The sequence below is a fragment of the Microcebus murinus genome, chromosome 6, assembly GCF_040939455.1.
Source record: "Microcebus murinus isolate Inina chromosome 6, M.murinus_Inina_mat1.0, whole genome shotgun sequence".
Taxonomy (NCBI): Eukaryota; Metazoa; Chordata; class Mammalia; order Primates; family Cheirogaleidae; genus Microcebus; species Microcebus murinus.
Window position 1 is genome coordinate 21,642,344 of NC_134109.1, and position 18,183 is coordinate 21,660,526.

The window sequence follows — 18,183 nt, forward strand, 5'->3', positions numbered from 1 at the left end:
GAGAGGCCTCTGATTCTGCAAAAAGAGGAAAGGGGAGAAAGGCGTATTTCCAAGCAGCTCTGGGAAGGAGCCTCATGTCTCAGCTCAAAACTCCTTAACTTTCTTCCTCCTCCTCCTCTTTTCGTTCCGTTGGTTGACAATGGCCCTTCAGTGTGGCAAGTTCTGACCTCCCTCACTGAGCTGACGGACAGGCTGAGTAAGTGCCTGTTTAATAAGCACCCAATGACGCAGGCATTTTCCACCAAGGTTCTCTTTTGTATTCCTCGCAGGCGGGTCATTCACATCTGGCAAAGAACAGAAGAGCTTTGGTTTTAGGTCATGTTAGCCTTTGCCATATTCGGAAAAGGGTCCATCCCTTGTCACATCTGGACTTTGTGGCTGAGTCTACTGGAATCATTTTTGGCTATTGCTGCGGAGCTCGTGTGTCCAGCCACTGGACTTATCTAGGACACAGGCGAGAGTGTGGATGTACGCAAATGAAACTAGTAACTAGTTGAGTGACCTTCACTCAAGGTATGTGTATTGATCGGACTCTTGGAAGACCCTCTGCTGCTTACTTCACACAAAGTAAAAACTAACATTCTCTGTCAATTTACTAATAAAATCAGGCCCAGATTCAAGTTGGCCGAGGAGAAAGACCCTCCACAAACTTAGGGGTACCTACACTTTAGAGCTGCAACTTCTAGTCTTCCTCTCCTGGTCTTCTCTGTTGCCAATCTTTGAAGGCAGGGGACTGATTTTGATAAGGGAGTGGTAATATTTACTACATATGGTTTAGTGGATTATACTCTACATTATGGTTATTTGGATTAATGGGATTAATTTAGCTATTGAGTTGTCCAGATACAGCAGTAAGAGTAGGAGCTTCAAGGCAGAAAATCAGCTTTCCTTTCCAGCCTTGGCTCCGGACCCTGTAGTCGCTGGGATGTTGATGCCCAGGAAGAACCCAATTGCCATTTATGAACTCCTTTTTAAGGAGGGAGTCATGGTGGCCAAGAAAGATGTCCACATGCCTAAACATCGAGAATTGGCAGACAAGAACGTGCCCAACCTTCACGTCATGAAGGCCATGCAGTCTCTCAAGTCACGAGGCTACGTGAAGGAACAGTTTGCCTGGAGACATTTCTACTGGTGCCTTACCAACGAGGATATCCGGTATCTCCATCATTATCTCCACTTGCCCCCTGAGATCGTGCCTGCCACCTTGCGCCGCAGCCGCCCAGAGACGGGCAGACCTCCGCCGAAAGGTCTGGAAGGTGAGCGACCTGCAAGACTCACAAGAAGGGAAGCTGAGAGAGACACCTACAGGCGGAGTGCTGTGCCCCCAGGTGCTGCAAGAAAGCCTAGGCTGGGGCTGCGTCAGCAACCGAATTCCAGTTTAGAGCCGGATTTGGTCGTGGATGTGGTCAGCCACTTCAGTAATATTGGAGGGGGGTTGTTATTTTGTGTTGAATAAACCTGTAGCCAGAAAGAAATAAAAGGGGGGGGGGGAGAAAATCATAGAATTGGCCAAATTTCCACGAGATCTTAGGTATCACGAAGATAGATCTTGAGGCTCAGTACTACATGGGAGGCTGAAAATGAATCGTGGCAGTTGATATGCAAGTGTGGCTTTTACAGAAGGTTAAGCCACCTAGGGAAGAGCCAGCCAACAGGACCGAGCAGTCAATTCCCCAGCTAAAGGGCCATGAGGACAAAGTGACTGCAGGAGAGCTAGAAAGGTGCCCAGCAAGGTAACGAGGCAGCCTTGCTGAGGGCTGCAAACCAAGTCTGAGTAAGGGCATGTTATAAGGCCAATTATTGAGTGGCATTGCTTTCTCTTTATTCTGTAACTCCATGATTTTTTAATATTCCTGATCTTGACTGGCTGCTATTGCACCCTAGTGCTGGGCAATGTCCATTCAGAGCAAGAGCACCTTTTTCTAATTGGTACAAAGGTGAAGTAGGGGCCGGCTGTGGCCCTGGCTGTGCTTCAGATAATCAAGAGAGGAGTTTTAAGTCTGTGATTGGGTCAAATGTTAAAGGGGGACCGGGCTGTGCCTGAGGTCAGTGATAATTCGTGAAAGAGCCACAAGAGAAAGGGACATCGGAGATGCAGATGGCATCGGAAGTCTAAGGCAGAACCTCCAAGTCTCAAGTGTGTTGCAATTGTGCCTCAATATTGAGCTGCTTAACCCTTGGGGGAAGCTGGCCAAACCCTGGGGCAGCCAGAGCCTCTATACTGATCGCTGCTGGCTGGGAGTAGCCTTGTCCATTTGCCTAATGTGCACACAATACGATTATATTCACAGAGTGCCATGATGTTAATACGTTTGGGGAACACTGCTGTTCCCCAAACTTGTCAAAGGGCCTGGGATTGATGTCTTAAAGGAAATGTGTAGTCTTCCTTATTGTTGGTTATCTGGTTTCCAGAACCAGCACACACTAATATCAGGCAATGATAAAGTGGGACAATGTTTGCTGAAGAACTATGAACTACAACTGGCTTCTAAGCCAGCAGTGATGGAGAATCCTGCAGTGAATGGGCACAGGTTGCTGCAAAGGATGGACTCTGGAACGTTGGACAGAATGGGGCTATTTAACTCAGAGTTAAGTAGCTGTGAGCATCTCTATCTAAAACTGACAAGGCCACTCTTACTCTTCTTAGTGCCAGTAGTGTGTGCCTGTGGTACTCTCAGCTACTGATGACATGGTTATGTTGATTCTCTCCTTGAACTGTCGCCCAGGCAGACTCCTTTGCATCCTCCTTAATTCTCTCTCTCCCTTTCTTAAGAGCCAGGGCTTCCACACACGGTTGCACAGTGCACAACCCGCACAACTCTGTGCCGAGAGCCTTGATATTCTCCACTGGCTACTGAATAAAGGTCAAAGTCTGCAGTCTGGCATGCAAGAGCCTCCATGATCTAGCATCAGTCTACCCAAATCAGTGAAGATCCTGGCTGGAAATGCATGGTCTACTCAAAGGGTTTAACTGAGAAGAATTTACAGACTATTTACGGACTATTGACAGAGTGATGAAGCAGTCAGCCATAGCGAAGCTGTTACCACTCCTAGGGCTGCAAGGTAAGGGAAAGCAAGCAACGCTTTTTCTTGGATGTGGGTGGCTACTTCCCCAGACTTTTAAATGGGAAGTTGAGACTGAATTTTAGTGAACTGCGGGGGTTTTCAGTTTGTAATCACAAGGGCTTCCTAACTGTAAGATTGATGACTCAGTGAATGGGCTTCTTGCAGAGGAAATGGTGTGTGGTGGAATCTTTTCTCATGGTCTTTAAGCATGTATTAATGTATAAGGCCATGTCTAATTTTCTTTGTTTTTGGAGGAAAGAGAGAATATAAATATTCCCCATCTTTAAAAAGATTCCCCCCAAAAAACAAAACAAACAAACAAAAAAGATCCCTGTCAGCAGTCACTTACTCTGCTCCTTTTTTTTTTGAGACAGAGTCTCACCTTGTTGCCCAGGCTAGAGTGTCATTTTAAACTTCTTAATTGTCATTTCAGTTGAATTTGAAAGAGAAAACTTGGTAGATGCGGGAATTCTGTCCTCCACTGGATTTAGAACTTCTATAGCTTTTAAAACTGAATGCGGCCGGGCGTGGTGGCTCACGCCTGTAATCCTAGCTCTCTGGGAGGCCGAGGCGGGCGGATTGCTCGAGGTCAGGAGTTCGAAACCAGCCTGAGCAAGAGTGAGACCCCGTCTCTACTATAAAAATAGAAAGAAATTAATTGGCCAACTAATATATATATATATAAAAAATTAGCCGGGCATGGTGGCACATGCCTGTAGTCCCAGCTACTCGGGAGGATGAGGCAGAAGGATTGCTTGAGCCCAGGAGATTGAGGTTGCTGTGAGCTAGGCTGACGCCATGGCACTCACTCTAGCCTAGGCAACAAAGCAAGACTCTGTCTCAAAAACAAACAAACAAACAAAAAAAAAACAAAAAAAAAAACTGAATGCATTACTATGACCAAGTTTTCCTTTTTCCTTTAGGTCAGGTGTCCTCAAACTAAGCCCCGCGGGGCACATGTGGCCCATCAAGGACATTTATTTGGCCCGCCAGGTGTTTTTGCTGCCTGTAGCTGCCTGTTCTGCTTAGCAGCTGACTCATCCAGGGCCACAGTGCGCATGTGTGGAATGTGCACCGCACTCTCCAATGGCCCTCCAATGGTCTGAGGGACAGTGAACTGGCCCCCTGTTTAAAAAGTTTGAGGACCCCAGCTTTAGGTATTTAGAATGCATGAGAATCACTCCACTATGTTGTAATACGATTTTCCCCTGAAGACTTCAAGCAGGTAGGAGAATTTGTTCTCAAACTATTGTTATTGTTATTGTTGTTTTAATTCTTGTAAGTTTTCTTTCTTTTGTTTTTTTTTTTTTGAGACAGAGTTTCACTTTGTTGCCCAGGCTAGAGTGAGTGCCATGGTGTCAGCCTAGCTCACAGCAACCTCAAACTCCTGGGCTCAAGCGATCCTATTGCCTCAGCCTCCCGAGCAGCTGGGACTACAGGTGTGCGCCACCATGCCCAGGTAATTTTTTGTATATATATTTTTAGTTGGTCAATTAATTTCTTTCTATTTTTAGTAGAGACAGGGTCTCGCTCAGGCTGGTTTCAAACTCCTGACCTTGAGCAGTCCGCCTGCCTCGGCCTCCCAGAGTGCTAGGATTTCAGGTGTGAGCCACCATGCCCAGCCTACTGTGCTCCATTTTATGACAAATTTTCATGGAGTTGTCTTTTTTTTTTTTTCATGGAGTTGTCTTTAAAGGCTGTTGCCATTGTCTCTCCTTCTTTCTTTCTTGAACCTGCTGAAAACAGTCCTTCCTTTCCATAAATCTCCTGAAAACATTCTTGTCAAAGCCACCAGTAATTTTATTAATAACAAAGTCAATGATGATTTTTCCCTTGAAAAACACTTATATATGTGAAGGCTATTACCAATTTCCCCACTTTGTCCTCCTTTTCCTTCTTAGTTTATTCCAGCCAAGCAGGGTCAGAGGAAATACAGGCTACTAGGAAACAAATCAGTGGTTATTCAATCATTCAACTTTCCCGTTGCCATTTAACCTTTTGTTGGCACCTCTCAGAAGACTTTGTAATAGAAAAGGCAAAATCATAGAAACAGTAAATCAGGCTCTTAGCATATTTTTCAAAAGAAATTTCCAAATATCTTTGTGGAATTAAGACCAACATTATACAATCTACTGATTTTCCAGCCTGCTGGTGTCTCCCTGTGCTCAGACTTATAATAAATGAATAAATTGAGCTTTGTTTTTCAATAAATTATCATTTAATTTAGGACATATATTAGTGCATGAGAGTACTTTGTAAAAGACCAAGCAGAGGATGGTGTCAGGCACATTTGACAGGGTCCATGCAATAAAACCTTCCAGGAAATGCGTGGATTAGGTGTCTTTGGACACGCCTTCCAGCCATTGATTTTGTCGTGGTTGTTGATAACTTACCAAAAAATTAAAGAATGTTTCTCTAGAACTAACTGGTAGCAATACTGAGCAATTGCTCTAAGAGTCAACCATGTAAGTATGAAATTCTTAGCCCCTGCATTTCCTTTTCAGCGAACTGGGGCAGAGGGTAAGACATATCTGCACAGGTTTCTTTCTCATTGTGTATAACCACCATCTTTAATCCTGAACCATTCAACCTTTCCTGCTACTATACTCTGCATCCTCGCACCGTTTCCATTGCCTGTCTCTGATGGTGATTCTTGAAGTTTCTTGATTTATCTCAGTGCAGCATCAACCACCACTGGCCCCTTCCCCTCTTTTTGATGGTGGCATGGGGGGCTTAGAAGTGGTACTTTAGGAGTTGGACAGGGACAGAATGGACTAGGTTGGAGAAGGGGCTTTGGGACTCGGATAGGAGTGGGGGTTAGTGTACGCTGAGGGTCTTCCAGATGTAAGACATGGTGTGGCTGCAGGGTGAATGGGTTTGGAGAGAACTAACGGGTATCGAATGGGCTGGATGCGCAAACAGTTAAAGAAGATAGAAGGAAATGCTTTAACTTCCTCCAAGTATTGCTCCCACTAGTGGCTCAGTCGCACTGATTAAAATGCAATCAAGTAGCAACTTGGATGTCTGAGAAGACCTATGAGTGCCAAAGGTGTGTGCTCACTTTTTCCCTTTCACCAGAACTGGCTCACAGATGATGAAAACAGGTATGATGTCAGGCCTCTCCTCTTTCATCTGCACCATGGCACTGGTGGGTCAGGGTATCTCATTTCTCCAACATTTGTTGAAGCTATTAATACTTCCCTTACTTCCTTTCCTGTTCAAAGTGCTTAAGGGACACTTTCTGAAATTGGAGAAATATCTGAGAGCAAATAAAGTGAAATGGTTCTATTTGTTATTAATTAAAAAAAAATCATAGGAGTCCCATAGTCCCACAGACCCATAGATCATTTGTCAACATCTAGTTCATCAGTATCTAAGTTTGTCCAATATCATTCCAGAAGCTTTCTTCACATGATGACAAGGGACCTGAGATGGAATGCAATGAAATTTAAACCTGGGATTTGCTAAAAAAAAAACAAAACCCACAAAACCAAGGATGATACTAGCGGCTCTTTTGGTCTTTTTGCAGCTCTTCTTGGGGTTATCCTTAAATTGCAGTGCCTGTAGTAAAAGAGAAAATTTAATCACAGGGAGGAATAAGTTATGAATAGATTTTTGTCAAAATACTTTGTGTCTAATGGGCAGAAATATAGACCTGTTTTTGACAATAAATTTCCTAATTATTAGAACTCTGTGTTTATTTCTTTTTTATATATATATAGAGAGAGGGTCTTGCTCAGAGCTGGTCTCGAACTCCTGAGCTCGAGGGATCCTCCTACCTCAGCCTCCTAGTGTGCTAGGATAACACGTGTGAGCCACAACACCTGGCCAGAATTCTGTGTTTAAATTTCATTATTGTAAATAATGCTTCAATGAACCTGGGAGTGCAGATAACCCTTTGATGTGGTGATTACAATTCCTTTAGATGTTATGTGGGTCAGAAGTTAGTTTTATTTTTATTTTTTTTTTTGAGGAACCATACCGTTTTCTATACTGGCTGTACTAATTTACATTCCTACCAACAGTGTACAGAAGTTCCCTTTTCTCCACATCCTTGTCAACACTTACTTTCATCTTTACACAATGGAATACTATTCAGCCTTAAAAAAGAAAAAAATTCCGTCATCTGGGACCTCATGGATGAATCTAGAGGACATTACACTTGGTGAAACAAGCCAGGCACAGAAAGACAAATACTTCGCTATCTCACATGTGGATCTCAAAAATTTAAATTCATGAATGTAGAAAGTAGAGCGAGGGTTTAGGATAGGTAAGTTGTTAGGATAAGACTGCTGAGTTTGATACAAAACTGGTTAATGTTCAATGGGGCTATAAACAGTGAGGATGCTATTTGAATCTCTATCACACAAAAATGTACAAGTTAACTTCTGTCCTTACAGAGCTGTAAAATAGCCCAGACACTAGGAAGTCAAATCTAGCACTGCCCCCAAAGAATACCCAGTTATCTTTTTGCTTATTTCCAAGTTTTGGATAATATGTCTGACATAAGTAAACTTTCTGAATATTTGCATGTATAAAAATGTCACTATTTTGCCTTCATGCTTGGATGATAATTTGGATGCATGTAGGATTCTAGATTTAAAATATTTTTTTCTGAAGACTTTGAAGGTGTTGCTCCATTGTCTTTTGGTATATAGTGTTGTTAATGAGAACTTAAGGGCCAATCTGATTGCTAATCTTTTCTAATGTCTGACTTTTCTCTCTTGGTTTGCTCTCATGCATTTTAGATCTTCTCTTTACTTATGGTGTTCTGACATTTTATGAATGCTGTTCTACATGTGAGTCTTTTTCACTCACCGCCCTTAGCACTAAGTGGACACTATCAATCTTTATCAGCTGAGGAAAATTTTCTGCTTCTGTTTCCTTGACTATTTTTCTATGTTTTCTCTAGAATTCCTCTTGGACAGATACTGGATTTGGTGACTGATCTTCTATATCTTTCAACTTTTGTCTCATATTTCACATCTTTATTTGTTCAACGGTCTAGGATGTTTCCTCTACTTTCACTTCCACTCTCTGGATCTTGCTTTGGTAATTTCATTTTAAATTTGCCAAAATTCCTTCTCATTTTTGATTACCACTTTTTTTTTTTTTAATAGTAGCTTGCTATTGTTTGGGGGCCCAATATTTTCTCAAATTTCTCTAATGTTATTAATTAGAATAAAAAAATAATGCTCTGTTTCTGAATTATCCATTTTCTCTAGGGAAATGTTCTTTTTGTTTATTTTGGTCTTTTTGCTATTGATGTGCAGTTCATTTGCCTCGAATGTCTCGCAATTCTCCTGGCTCATGTGAGCTGGTTCTCTTTTTACAACTTATTCATTCACTTTCTTTGAGATCCTGATTTCAGCCTGGGGCAAACACTGAATGTGTCAGTTGTTTTAGCTTAATGGAATGGGAGGGGGACGGGAGGGGCCAACTGGATACAGATTTTCAATTAATCAACCTAATTAGCCATCAGTCCTGTGAGCTTCCGGCTTGAGGGGCTCTCAGGGAATCTGCAGAAGAACACATCCTTCTGCAGATGCAGCCTTCTTCTGTGAGTAAGTTCTAGGCTGCAGCCTCCTCCACCATCAACTAAAGGCTATTGACTTTCCATTTTCTCAGAAAGCCATCAAAGTCTATGCTCTTTGTCATGCAGTTTGGGCTTGATCTCATTTTAAATTTCTTTCTTTCTTTCTTTTTTTTTTGAGACAGAGTCTTACTTTGTTGCCCCGGGCTAGAGTGTCATTTTAAATTTCTTAATTGTCATTTCAGTGGAATTTGAAAGAGAAAGCTTGGTAGATGGGGGAACTCAGTCCACCACTGGATGTGGAACTTCTATAGCTTTTAAAACTGAATGTATTACTGTGACCAAGTTTTCTTTGTTCCTTTAGGTCAGGCGTCCTCAAACTAAGCCTCAAGGGCCACATGTGGCCCACCAAGGACATTTATCCAGCCTGCCCCCTGGTGTTTTTGCCCGCCACTGCCTGTCCTGCTTAGCAGCCGACTCATCCAGGGCCCACAGTGCGCATGTGTGGAATGTGCACTCTCCAATGGCCCTCCAATGGTCTGAGGGACAATGAACTGGCCCCCTGTTTAAAAAGTTTGAGGACCCCTGCTTTAGGTATTTAGAATGCATGAGAATCACTCCACTGTGTTGTAATATGATTTTCCCCTGAAGACTTCAAGCAGGTAGGAGAATTTGTTCTCAAACTGTTGTTGTTGTTGTTTTAATTCCTGTAAGTTTTCTTCTTTTTGACTTCACTTTTACCTTATTGCCACTCTCATAGGGCTGCCCTCTTCTCCTCTTCTCATTGGCTGCTACTGTGATACAGTAGAGTATCCACAAAGCAAGAGGCAATAAACTTTGAGGGTGTTTTGAGAGACACTCTGAGTAACATGTATGAGCTTTAGGGAATGAATTTTGTTACATCCATTGTGACTAGTCTGTGGCTCTTGATCTTTACCAATTTGCGTTTATCTTCAGATAATTGAAAGATGTCAGATAAAGTGAACTCTGAACAGGACTTATAGATTTATTATCTTTAATAGAGCACTATTTAAATTCCTAGTATCAGTACTAATCATTTGCTTGATACAGTCTGTTTTACTATTTTTTTCTCTTAGTGGTCATTGCCTGCCAGTGAATTATAATTCAACTCACCAAGGAGTAAGTTTTTTTTTCACATGAAGACCATTTATAATCAAGATACCATGTTATACTTCAGTTATGAATTAGTAGTCAACAGTTTGTAAATATAGATTTATTAGCAGATGTATTGCTTTTTCCTGTCTTTAGTTTTAACACCTAATGGTAACCCCAAAAGAAACTCACAAATTACAACAATAACTCAGCACACTCATTTCAAAGGAGGAAAATTTATTTCATGTTGTGATGCAAATTTTAGTAACAATTCAGTTGAAGTCACTTTTGTAGGGCTCTTGTTTCCAAAGCATTAGCAGCTATTCAAGATAAAACACATTATTAACAAGACATGATATTTCAAAATGTTACAGGAGAGAAACACAGACTAAAAGGTAACACATTTGTTTCTCATTTCATTAGTCACAAGTGAACTCCTAGGTAACTCATGATTTTAGGTGTTTGTAATATCTCTATTAAGACATGCAAGTCTCAATGATAATCGAGAATGGATACAGCCGTGGAGAGATTCCAGCTGAATCAGGTGGGAACCATCTCTAAGGGGCCCGTAACCCCCCTCCACCCCCAGACTTAGACCTTTATTTCATGGTGTGGTTCATGGGCACTGAGAAGCAAACGTCATCTCTGCTTGGGGACTCTTTTCTAGCAGGAAATTATTGTGACAGGTAACCTAGAGGGTACATCTGTCGATAAAGATCCTGACTCTTTCAAGTAAGGATGTCTTATTGGGGAATAGAGGTTTTATGTCTAGTGATCAATAGGGTTGAAAGGAGCTGGCAGCTTCAGAAGAGAAAAAAAATTCTCTTTTGACAGGTTTAGTATTGTATTTTGGGCTGGAAATGGCTAAGTAAAGAAACCAATCCCTGAAGACCAGTGTTTCGAAGTGACTCTTCATAGTGAAATATGAACCGAAATTTGTACAACCATCATTTATTGTATAAACACGAATTTGGTTTTGGCCTGATTATTTTAGCAGGGTAAATATAATACTTAGATGAGCGATTCACATCCAACACTAGTCACTCAATACAATTTTTTGGTTCAGGCATCAGAACCAAAAATGAAACAAAGGAAAAATTTCCTGGGTCCTATGTCTACACTCCAAAGAGAAGGAGACAGCAGCCCTACAAAATAGGAAAAATATATTCTACTTACTTAGTACTCTTCTTTCTCTTTGTCATAGAAATCACATTTTGAGGGAAAGGGGTATACCTAGAGTTTTAAAATTGGAAGACACCATTGAACTCTTTCAATTCTGTAGACTTTTGAGACCCAGTGATTTGCCCAAAGTCCCACAGTTAACTGATGTGCAGCCTGTTTTATTAATCAACAGGTGATTGAGTGTTCTCTGCCCATGATTCCCACTTGTTGCTACTTAGAAATACTATTTAGTGTCCACATCTTTTATGCTATGAGGCTGGCCAAGAATAGCAATTTTTAGTTTGCTAGGCCACATAAAGGGAAATCTTGCCACTTTTTCTAGGCAACATGTAAGAGCTGGGTCACATCAGGTAGATTCTTGTGAAGAGATGATTGATAGTTTCAGAGTCCGAAAAAAGCAACTCAGAGCTAAGCATTTCCCCTCCTTCATGTCTCATAATAGCTGCTCCATATATGACATCTAACTGTATCTGGCTTTTTAGTTTAAGGACCTCAAACTCTCTTTGGTTGCATTCGGGAACATCAAGTTGAACTGAGCCAACACACGGCTAAGGGGCTGATTTTATCGTGTGGTCACCAACCAAATGAATAGCATTTGCCATTTGCTGAATCTTTAGTATGAAATGTTCCATAAAAGTGAGACACTCCATGTTGACACAGTTCAGTTGATATTAATATTTGCTGAAAATCTTATACAACATTATCTCTGGACTTAGCATTGAGCAAGTCTTCCAGGAAGTATAGATTTTTTTTTTTTTTTAAACAGAGTCTCGCTTTGTTGCCCAGGCTAGAGTGAGTGCCGTGGTGTCAGCCTAGCTCACAGCAACCTCAAACTCCTGGGCTCAAGCAATCCTTCTGCCTCAGCCTTCCAAGTAGCTGAGACTACAGGCATGCGCCACCATGCCTGGCTAATTTTTTCTATATATTTTAGTTGTCCAATTAATTTCTTTCTATTTATAGTAGAGACGGGGTCTCGTTCTTGCTCAGGCTGGTTTTGAACTCCTGACCTTGAGAAATCCGCCCGCCTCGGCCTCCCAGAGTGATAGGATTACAGGTGTGAGCCACCGCGCCCGGCCTAGATTCTTTTGATATTACCTGGGATACAGATACACTGGTAGCCTCTCTTTCTTCTTGGAGGCAAAGATTAAGGTAATGCTAGCTGCTCTCCAGAAATAAATTCTTGCCCATGGAACATCACCAGCACAAAGGTTCGGGCAGCTGTGTGTTGGGTGTGTCAGGGGATTTGGAATGTGTGTTCCAGAACCAAGCCTTCCATAAGTCCTCCTGCCATTGTGAGTAGTGTAGGGTCAAGTTACAAAACTGTTTGCTTATACCCTTCTGAGATTTGGTCCTGCTTATTTGGGGTTAGATGGGAGTTTTCAAGCAGTTCATAGACATCTTGTGTGTTGGGGAGACTCTGCCTCATGTTCTGGGTGACCTTTTGAACCTGAATACCAGCGCTGTTCTTTGGAGAAACTCTCTGGCCCCGGTATGCCTGAGCCTGTCGTTTACAGATGCCAAACTTGCTGAGTAGGATGAACACATCTCTTTGGAAGGCCTTGGTGAAAATAGCATAGAGAAATGGATTAGCACAGGAGTTAAGTGGATAGAAGAGAACCAGCAAGATTTTGGAGTTGGAAACGGTGATGAGAGGCTTGTTCATCAGTGCTGACAGAGTGAAGAACGAGATCGGGGCCATGCACATGAAGTCTGTGAAGATCAGCACAGCCATCCGCTTGGCAATTTTGGTATCTTTCTCTCCTGGGTTGTACTGGGGATTTCGGACTGTGACGTAGATCTTCACATAACAGGAGCAGACGATGATGAAGGCCACTATGTTGAGCAACAGAACAAAAACAATATATGCCAGAGCAAGAGGGGTCTCCGTGTCCATGGGCAGGCAGATGCTGACCTTGGCATAGCTACTTATTCCTACCAAAGGGAGCAGGGCGAGAAGGAAGCAGCTGACCCAGCCCCCACTCATGACGGCATACGCGTGCCGGAGGCGGATCTTCCTGTCCAGCCGCATAGCAAAGGTGATGGCGTACCAGCGCTCCAGGGTGATGACTGTCAGCGTGTACACGGACAACTCACTGGCAAAGACGGTGAAGAAACCAGCCGTGTTGCACCCAGGGCCTGTCTGCCAGTCAATGGCATGGTTGTAGTACTCGGAGTGAGTGTACAGGTCGACGGAGGCGATGAGGAGCAGGTATATACCCATGCAGAAATCTGCAAAGGCCAAGTTGCACATGAGGAAGCGTGGGACGGTCAGTTTGTAGTGGCTAGTGAGGAGGATAAACATGACGAAGACATTGCCCAGGAGAGCCAGCAGACTGACAAACCACACCACAATTCTCAGGAACTTGTAGCCCATTATGTCTTCGCAGGGGTTGAACTCATCCGACTTGGGGGTACACACCATGTCCTCATTGTCCCCACACACGATGTAGTCATAATGGCTGTCAAAGGCCTGTAGGGTCTCTTCTTGGGGGTTTTTGAGCTCCTGGCCAAAACCAATGATCTCATCCTCTTGTTCTTCAAAGAAGACGTAATAGTGAGAGTTTTCGTTGGCGTCCTGGAACTTGGACGTTTCCTTGTACCCAACACTGCTGTCACCCGGATTCTCTTCATACTCCTGGTAGAAGGGGCCATTCAAGGCATTCACAGATTTTCTGTGACGCAAGCTCCGCATACTGCTCCCGTTACACATCAAGGACTCAAGGATTCTGCAAGGCAACAGAAATGAGTCATGCTTGCTTAAAACCCGTGAATGGTTCCCACAACACTTATAAAAATATGTAATCTATTACTATGATATACATGATTCCACAGGATCTGGCCAGGCTGCCTCTTCTATATCATTTCCTGTTACCTCCCTCCCAACTGTGATCCAGGGACATTGGTCTTCTGCAACCACTTTAGGAACAACAGTGATAAAAATGTATGAATGCTGGAGACTGTCACCTTAGTTAGGACCTAGCTCTATTTACTAGCTGTTTCACGTTGGGCAGGTCTCTGAAACTTGGTTGATTCATTTGTAAAATGGGATAGTGGGAATATCTATTTCATACAGGGCTGTTAAAGGATTAGATGAGTTTATCTCTTTAAGGCTCTTAGAACTGCACCTGGAGCTTTGTGAGTGCCATATATGTGTTGGTTGGTGGTGGTGGTATTATTATTCCTATTCGGAGCTCTAGAACTCAGGTTCCCTCTGCCTGGAAGACTCATGGCTGTCTCTACTCATTACCTAGTTTTAAACTCAAATGCCTTTTCCTCAGAAGAGCCTTCCCTGATCTCCTTAAATACATTTTCCAACTCTTGTGTTTATTTCCTTCATAGCACTGTCTGATATATTCTTATTTGTTTGCCTGTCTATGTTCTGACTTCCTCCACTAGTCTGTGAACAAAACGCAAGAGGGGGCTCTTGTCTGTCCTACTCACTGCTATGGATCAGGCAGCACCAGGCACATGGTAGGTGCTCATAAAATACTTGTTTAGCAAATGAATAAATGGATTCTACCATGCAGGTATGCTCGTGGAAATAAAATTTATTGTCTTTTCCTAGCTCACCAACCAGATCCACAACAAAAGGGATTCTTTTTTTTTTTTTTTTTTTTTTTGAGACAGAGTCTCACTCTGTTGCCCAGGCTAGAGTGCCATGGTGTCAGCCTAGCTCACAACAACCTCAAACTCCTGGGCCCAAGCAATCCTCCTGCCTCAGCCTCCCAAGCAGCTGGGACTATAGGCATGCACCACCATGCCCTGCTAATTTTTGATATATATTTTTAGTTGGCCAATTAATTTCTATTTTTAGTAGAGATGGGGTCTCGCTCTTGCTCAGGCTGGTCTCAAACTCCTGAGCTCAAACGATCCACCCACGTCCACCTTCCAGAGAGCTAGGGTTACAGGTGTGAGCCACCGCACTCAGCCTAAAAGGAAATCTTTAATTTATGTTAGCTATTGAGTGGATTTTGATCCATCCATTGGGTTCTGGTTAAAATGCCTGGTGGACTGGCTGTTCTATCCTTTCTGAAGGCTAAGAAGAACTCTAGATCCTATCCCAGGTCCTTTCCTTCTCAGTGCCACATGGTGACAGTACAGAGTCTACTGTCACCATCCCCTACCCCACTCCTGGGTTTCTGCAGTTGTCATGCCCACATTGACCTTCTTTGCACAGCTGTTTGACTTTCCTGTTTGCTTCTTCCCCTACAGCTAGATCCTGAATTTTTTTCTGATTGCAAATATGAGTGTAGAAAGTCAGTAGGTCCTTATATAGAAACTGAGGGGGATTGAATGAGAGATAAATGAAGGTGGAGTTAGGAGAATAGATTGTATAAGACATGAAGGGGGAATAATGCAGGGTATAAGTGTAGGTGAACACAAGATTCAGAGAAAGCATGGAGAGAAAAAGAAGGTCATTGCTCCTTCACAGCCTTGCAAACAGCCTGACATTCAAATCATATATATCATAGTTAATATTAGCTGGGAATTTATAACATTCCATTTCAGGTGTTTTCTGTTCCATTTCTCATTTAATCTCAAAACATCTATGAATGATAATATTATGATCTCAGTTCTCAAAAGGCTCAAGGCAATTAAGTAACTAGGCTGGGATAACACAGCTAGAAACTGGCAGAACTGGGGTTCAAACTGGGGTTCAAAGCTGACTCCAAAGCCCATAGGCATGTAACCAGTGAGCTATCACATTCGCAAAGCCCAAAACAATCAGGTAATCCAATTGTGTGTGTTGTTTGTAAGACTTCTTCATGGTTGTGGCTTCTAATATGTGTTGCAGTCTCTGATATGGGTTGTGTCTGAAGGCCAGAAATCTTGTCTGTGTAACCTCTACAAGATTCTACGTGATCTGGTTGTGCCTGTCTCTCCTATCTCCTACATCATCTCCTGTGACCTCCCCTGCCCTACTGCTGTCCACAACGTTGGCCTTATTTCTCATCTGCAACCACTTTGAGCCCACAGACTCATGGTGCCCCATGGATTTCCTGTTTCTTATGAATGCTTCCAATTCTTCTCCACCTGGTTTTCAAACCATGAAGCATCTTCCCCAAACCAAGAAGTGAATTAATCTCCCACCAAGGTCTTTGGTCACTCATTCCAGGCCCCAGGCCACTTACCCTCTGATTTTCTTCTGATTCTTAAAAGCACAGCAGTGGCTTGGATAGGAAAGGTCAGCCCGCGTGAGGTGAAGGAAACTCAAGGAAAGTGGAAGTTTCTTAAGAGTCCATGTGTTCCTTGCTATCAATTCCTTCAGGTGCTCCAGGCCTTTGGACGGCAGGGCAGTGACACTGGTGTAGGACACATCCCTGGGAGGCAGAGAACACAGCAATGCAGAGATGGTGAATCTGGAGGGTCTTCTAATCCTTGGCCACAAAGTCCAACAGGCCTAGATGAATGGGGAGGTGTTATGCTCCCTTCCGCTATTTATATATATATATATTTTTTTTTCCCTTCCGCTATTGAGTATGTAACCTGAGTTCTTTACACAGAGCCACTGGACAAAGGAGGGATATTAGGCTTCTAAATCTATGTTATAATATAAGGAACTCCTGTTTTTATTACTTGGAATCCCAGTATCCATCAGTACAAATTCTATTTCCACAGACATTTTATTCTCTCCATCACAATACATACAAACTCTTAGAATCAGAGAAGATGTCAATTTTACTCTGGAACTTGCTACCATATAACTATTACAGAGTCTCAAGAAGCAAGAGAAATAAAATTGAGTAGGCTCAAGGAGGCCTAAATTGCTGCCAGTCTCTGTGGGGACCAAGGTTTTGGGAATGATAAACTGCTCACTGATATGAAATCACCACCAGTACCAGGAAAATGTTCTAGTGATGCAGAGCTTGGGATCGTAACCAGTTACGATCATGACATTCATGGCAGAGCATTCATGACAGAGAATAGCCCTCCCACCCCAGTTTCTTTAGAAGACTGTAAATGTATCCCTGCAGAGAAAACTCAAGTATTTAGATTAACAATCTGAAATGAGATTCAAATCACTTCCAGAAACAATGGAGGGGTGATGGTGATGAAGCTAGGAACAATGTAGACATTAGTGTTAGTTACTAAAGTAGAATTAATTCATGGCTTTTGGGGTTACATTCTCTGTGCTTTTCTCAATCTCAGAGAGTCTAGGTTCTATCACATTTACTTACATCATTAATAGCTTGAATAAAGCCATGGATATTTAACCTAACATCCCTCTTATTTTACGTTTTATCAATTAGAATATTCCTTAGACAAGGTATTAATAATTGCAGCTTAAAATATTTAATATTATGATTAGTATCAGATTACCAAGTGAATTCCAATATTTACAATTCCTTCCCCCACATCACTGTAATTGGACTTAGTTGGGAATTTACATTTTCAAGGTTCAAGGCTGCCAGAACTTGCTGCTAGTTTTTCACAAATATGAAGTTCATGTATTAACTCCATTCTCACCGCAGAAGTGTGACTCTTATGAGGAAAGGGTGTTGTGTTTGCTGTTTTGTTTTGTATTTAGTTTAAAAATTCCACAATCCAGCATTTCCCAAATTTGCCTTGTGGCAAGAATTACCCTTGGTGCTTGTTACTGTACGATTCCCGGGTGATTTTTAACATTAGGCAAGTACATTTGGGAAACTGGCATACATAAATGAACAGCTTTGCAGTCAGAGAGTGGAGAGATTTTCAAGCCGGACTTAAGCATGCTTGTGGAGGAAATGAAGCTGGATTTTGCTTTTCTGCCCCATCCATCGTTTTGGTGCATCTCTTTCTCTTCCAGCCAATGCTGCCTTCAAGGTGCAGCCAGCTTTCTGCCTCCAGTTTTCTGGGAGCAGCTTACGTGTTTCTTTACCCAGTGATGCTTTCTTATCCGTGAAACAAGAGAGCATCTCTTGGCTCGTTTCCCCTGCTCTGTTGTCTGCTAGACACAACATTGTGTATGTTCATTTGACAGAGTTTATCCTTGCAAGTAATGTGTTTGCATTTTAATAGGTATTTCTTGAGAAAACAATTTAGTAATCCATTCCAGTTACTGCATGACAAAACTCCCCAAAACTAAGTAGCATAAAACAGCGATCTTTTCAATATGAGCATAGGTTTTGTGGATCGTGAGTTTGAACAGGGAATGGTAGGGATCGATGGTCTCTGTTCTGGGATGTCTGAGGCTCCGCTGGGAAGACCTGAAGTCTGGGGTGACTCAACAGCCTGAGGCTGGGATTATCTGCAGACTCCTTCACTCGTGTGTCTAGTTCCAGGGCTGAGATGACTCCAAGACAGAG

General features: G+C 42.5%; 2 protein-coding genes across 2 annotated transcripts in view; one reads left to right on the plus strand and one right to left on the minus strand.

Moving 5' to 3' along the window:
* Nucleotides 1-907: 907 nt before the first annotated feature.
* Nucleotides 908-1,422, plus strand: LOC105868012 (small ribosomal subunit protein eS10-like). Its single transcript, XM_076003620.1, is given in 2 exon segments — nt 908-1,331; nt 1,334-1,422. Coding segments are annotated over 2 exon segments (495 nt in total). The 5' UTR covers nt 908-925.
* Nucleotides 1,423-11,833: 10,411 nt separating this feature from the next.
* The window catches only part of TSHR (thyroid stimulating hormone receptor), a 147,462-nt gene continuing 141,112 nt past the window's right edge, over nt 11,834-18,183 (minus strand). The window contains exons 9-10 of the mRNA XM_012758279.3: nt 16,027-16,215; nt 11,834-13,620 (exon numbers count right to left, since the gene is read on the minus strand). Of these exons, the coding sequence (XP_012613733.2) occupies nt 12,207-13,620; nt 16,027-16,215 (1,603 nt within the window). The 3' untranslated portion in view covers nt 11,834-12,206. The remainder of the gene's footprint in view (nt 13,621-16,026; nt 16,216-18,183) is intronic.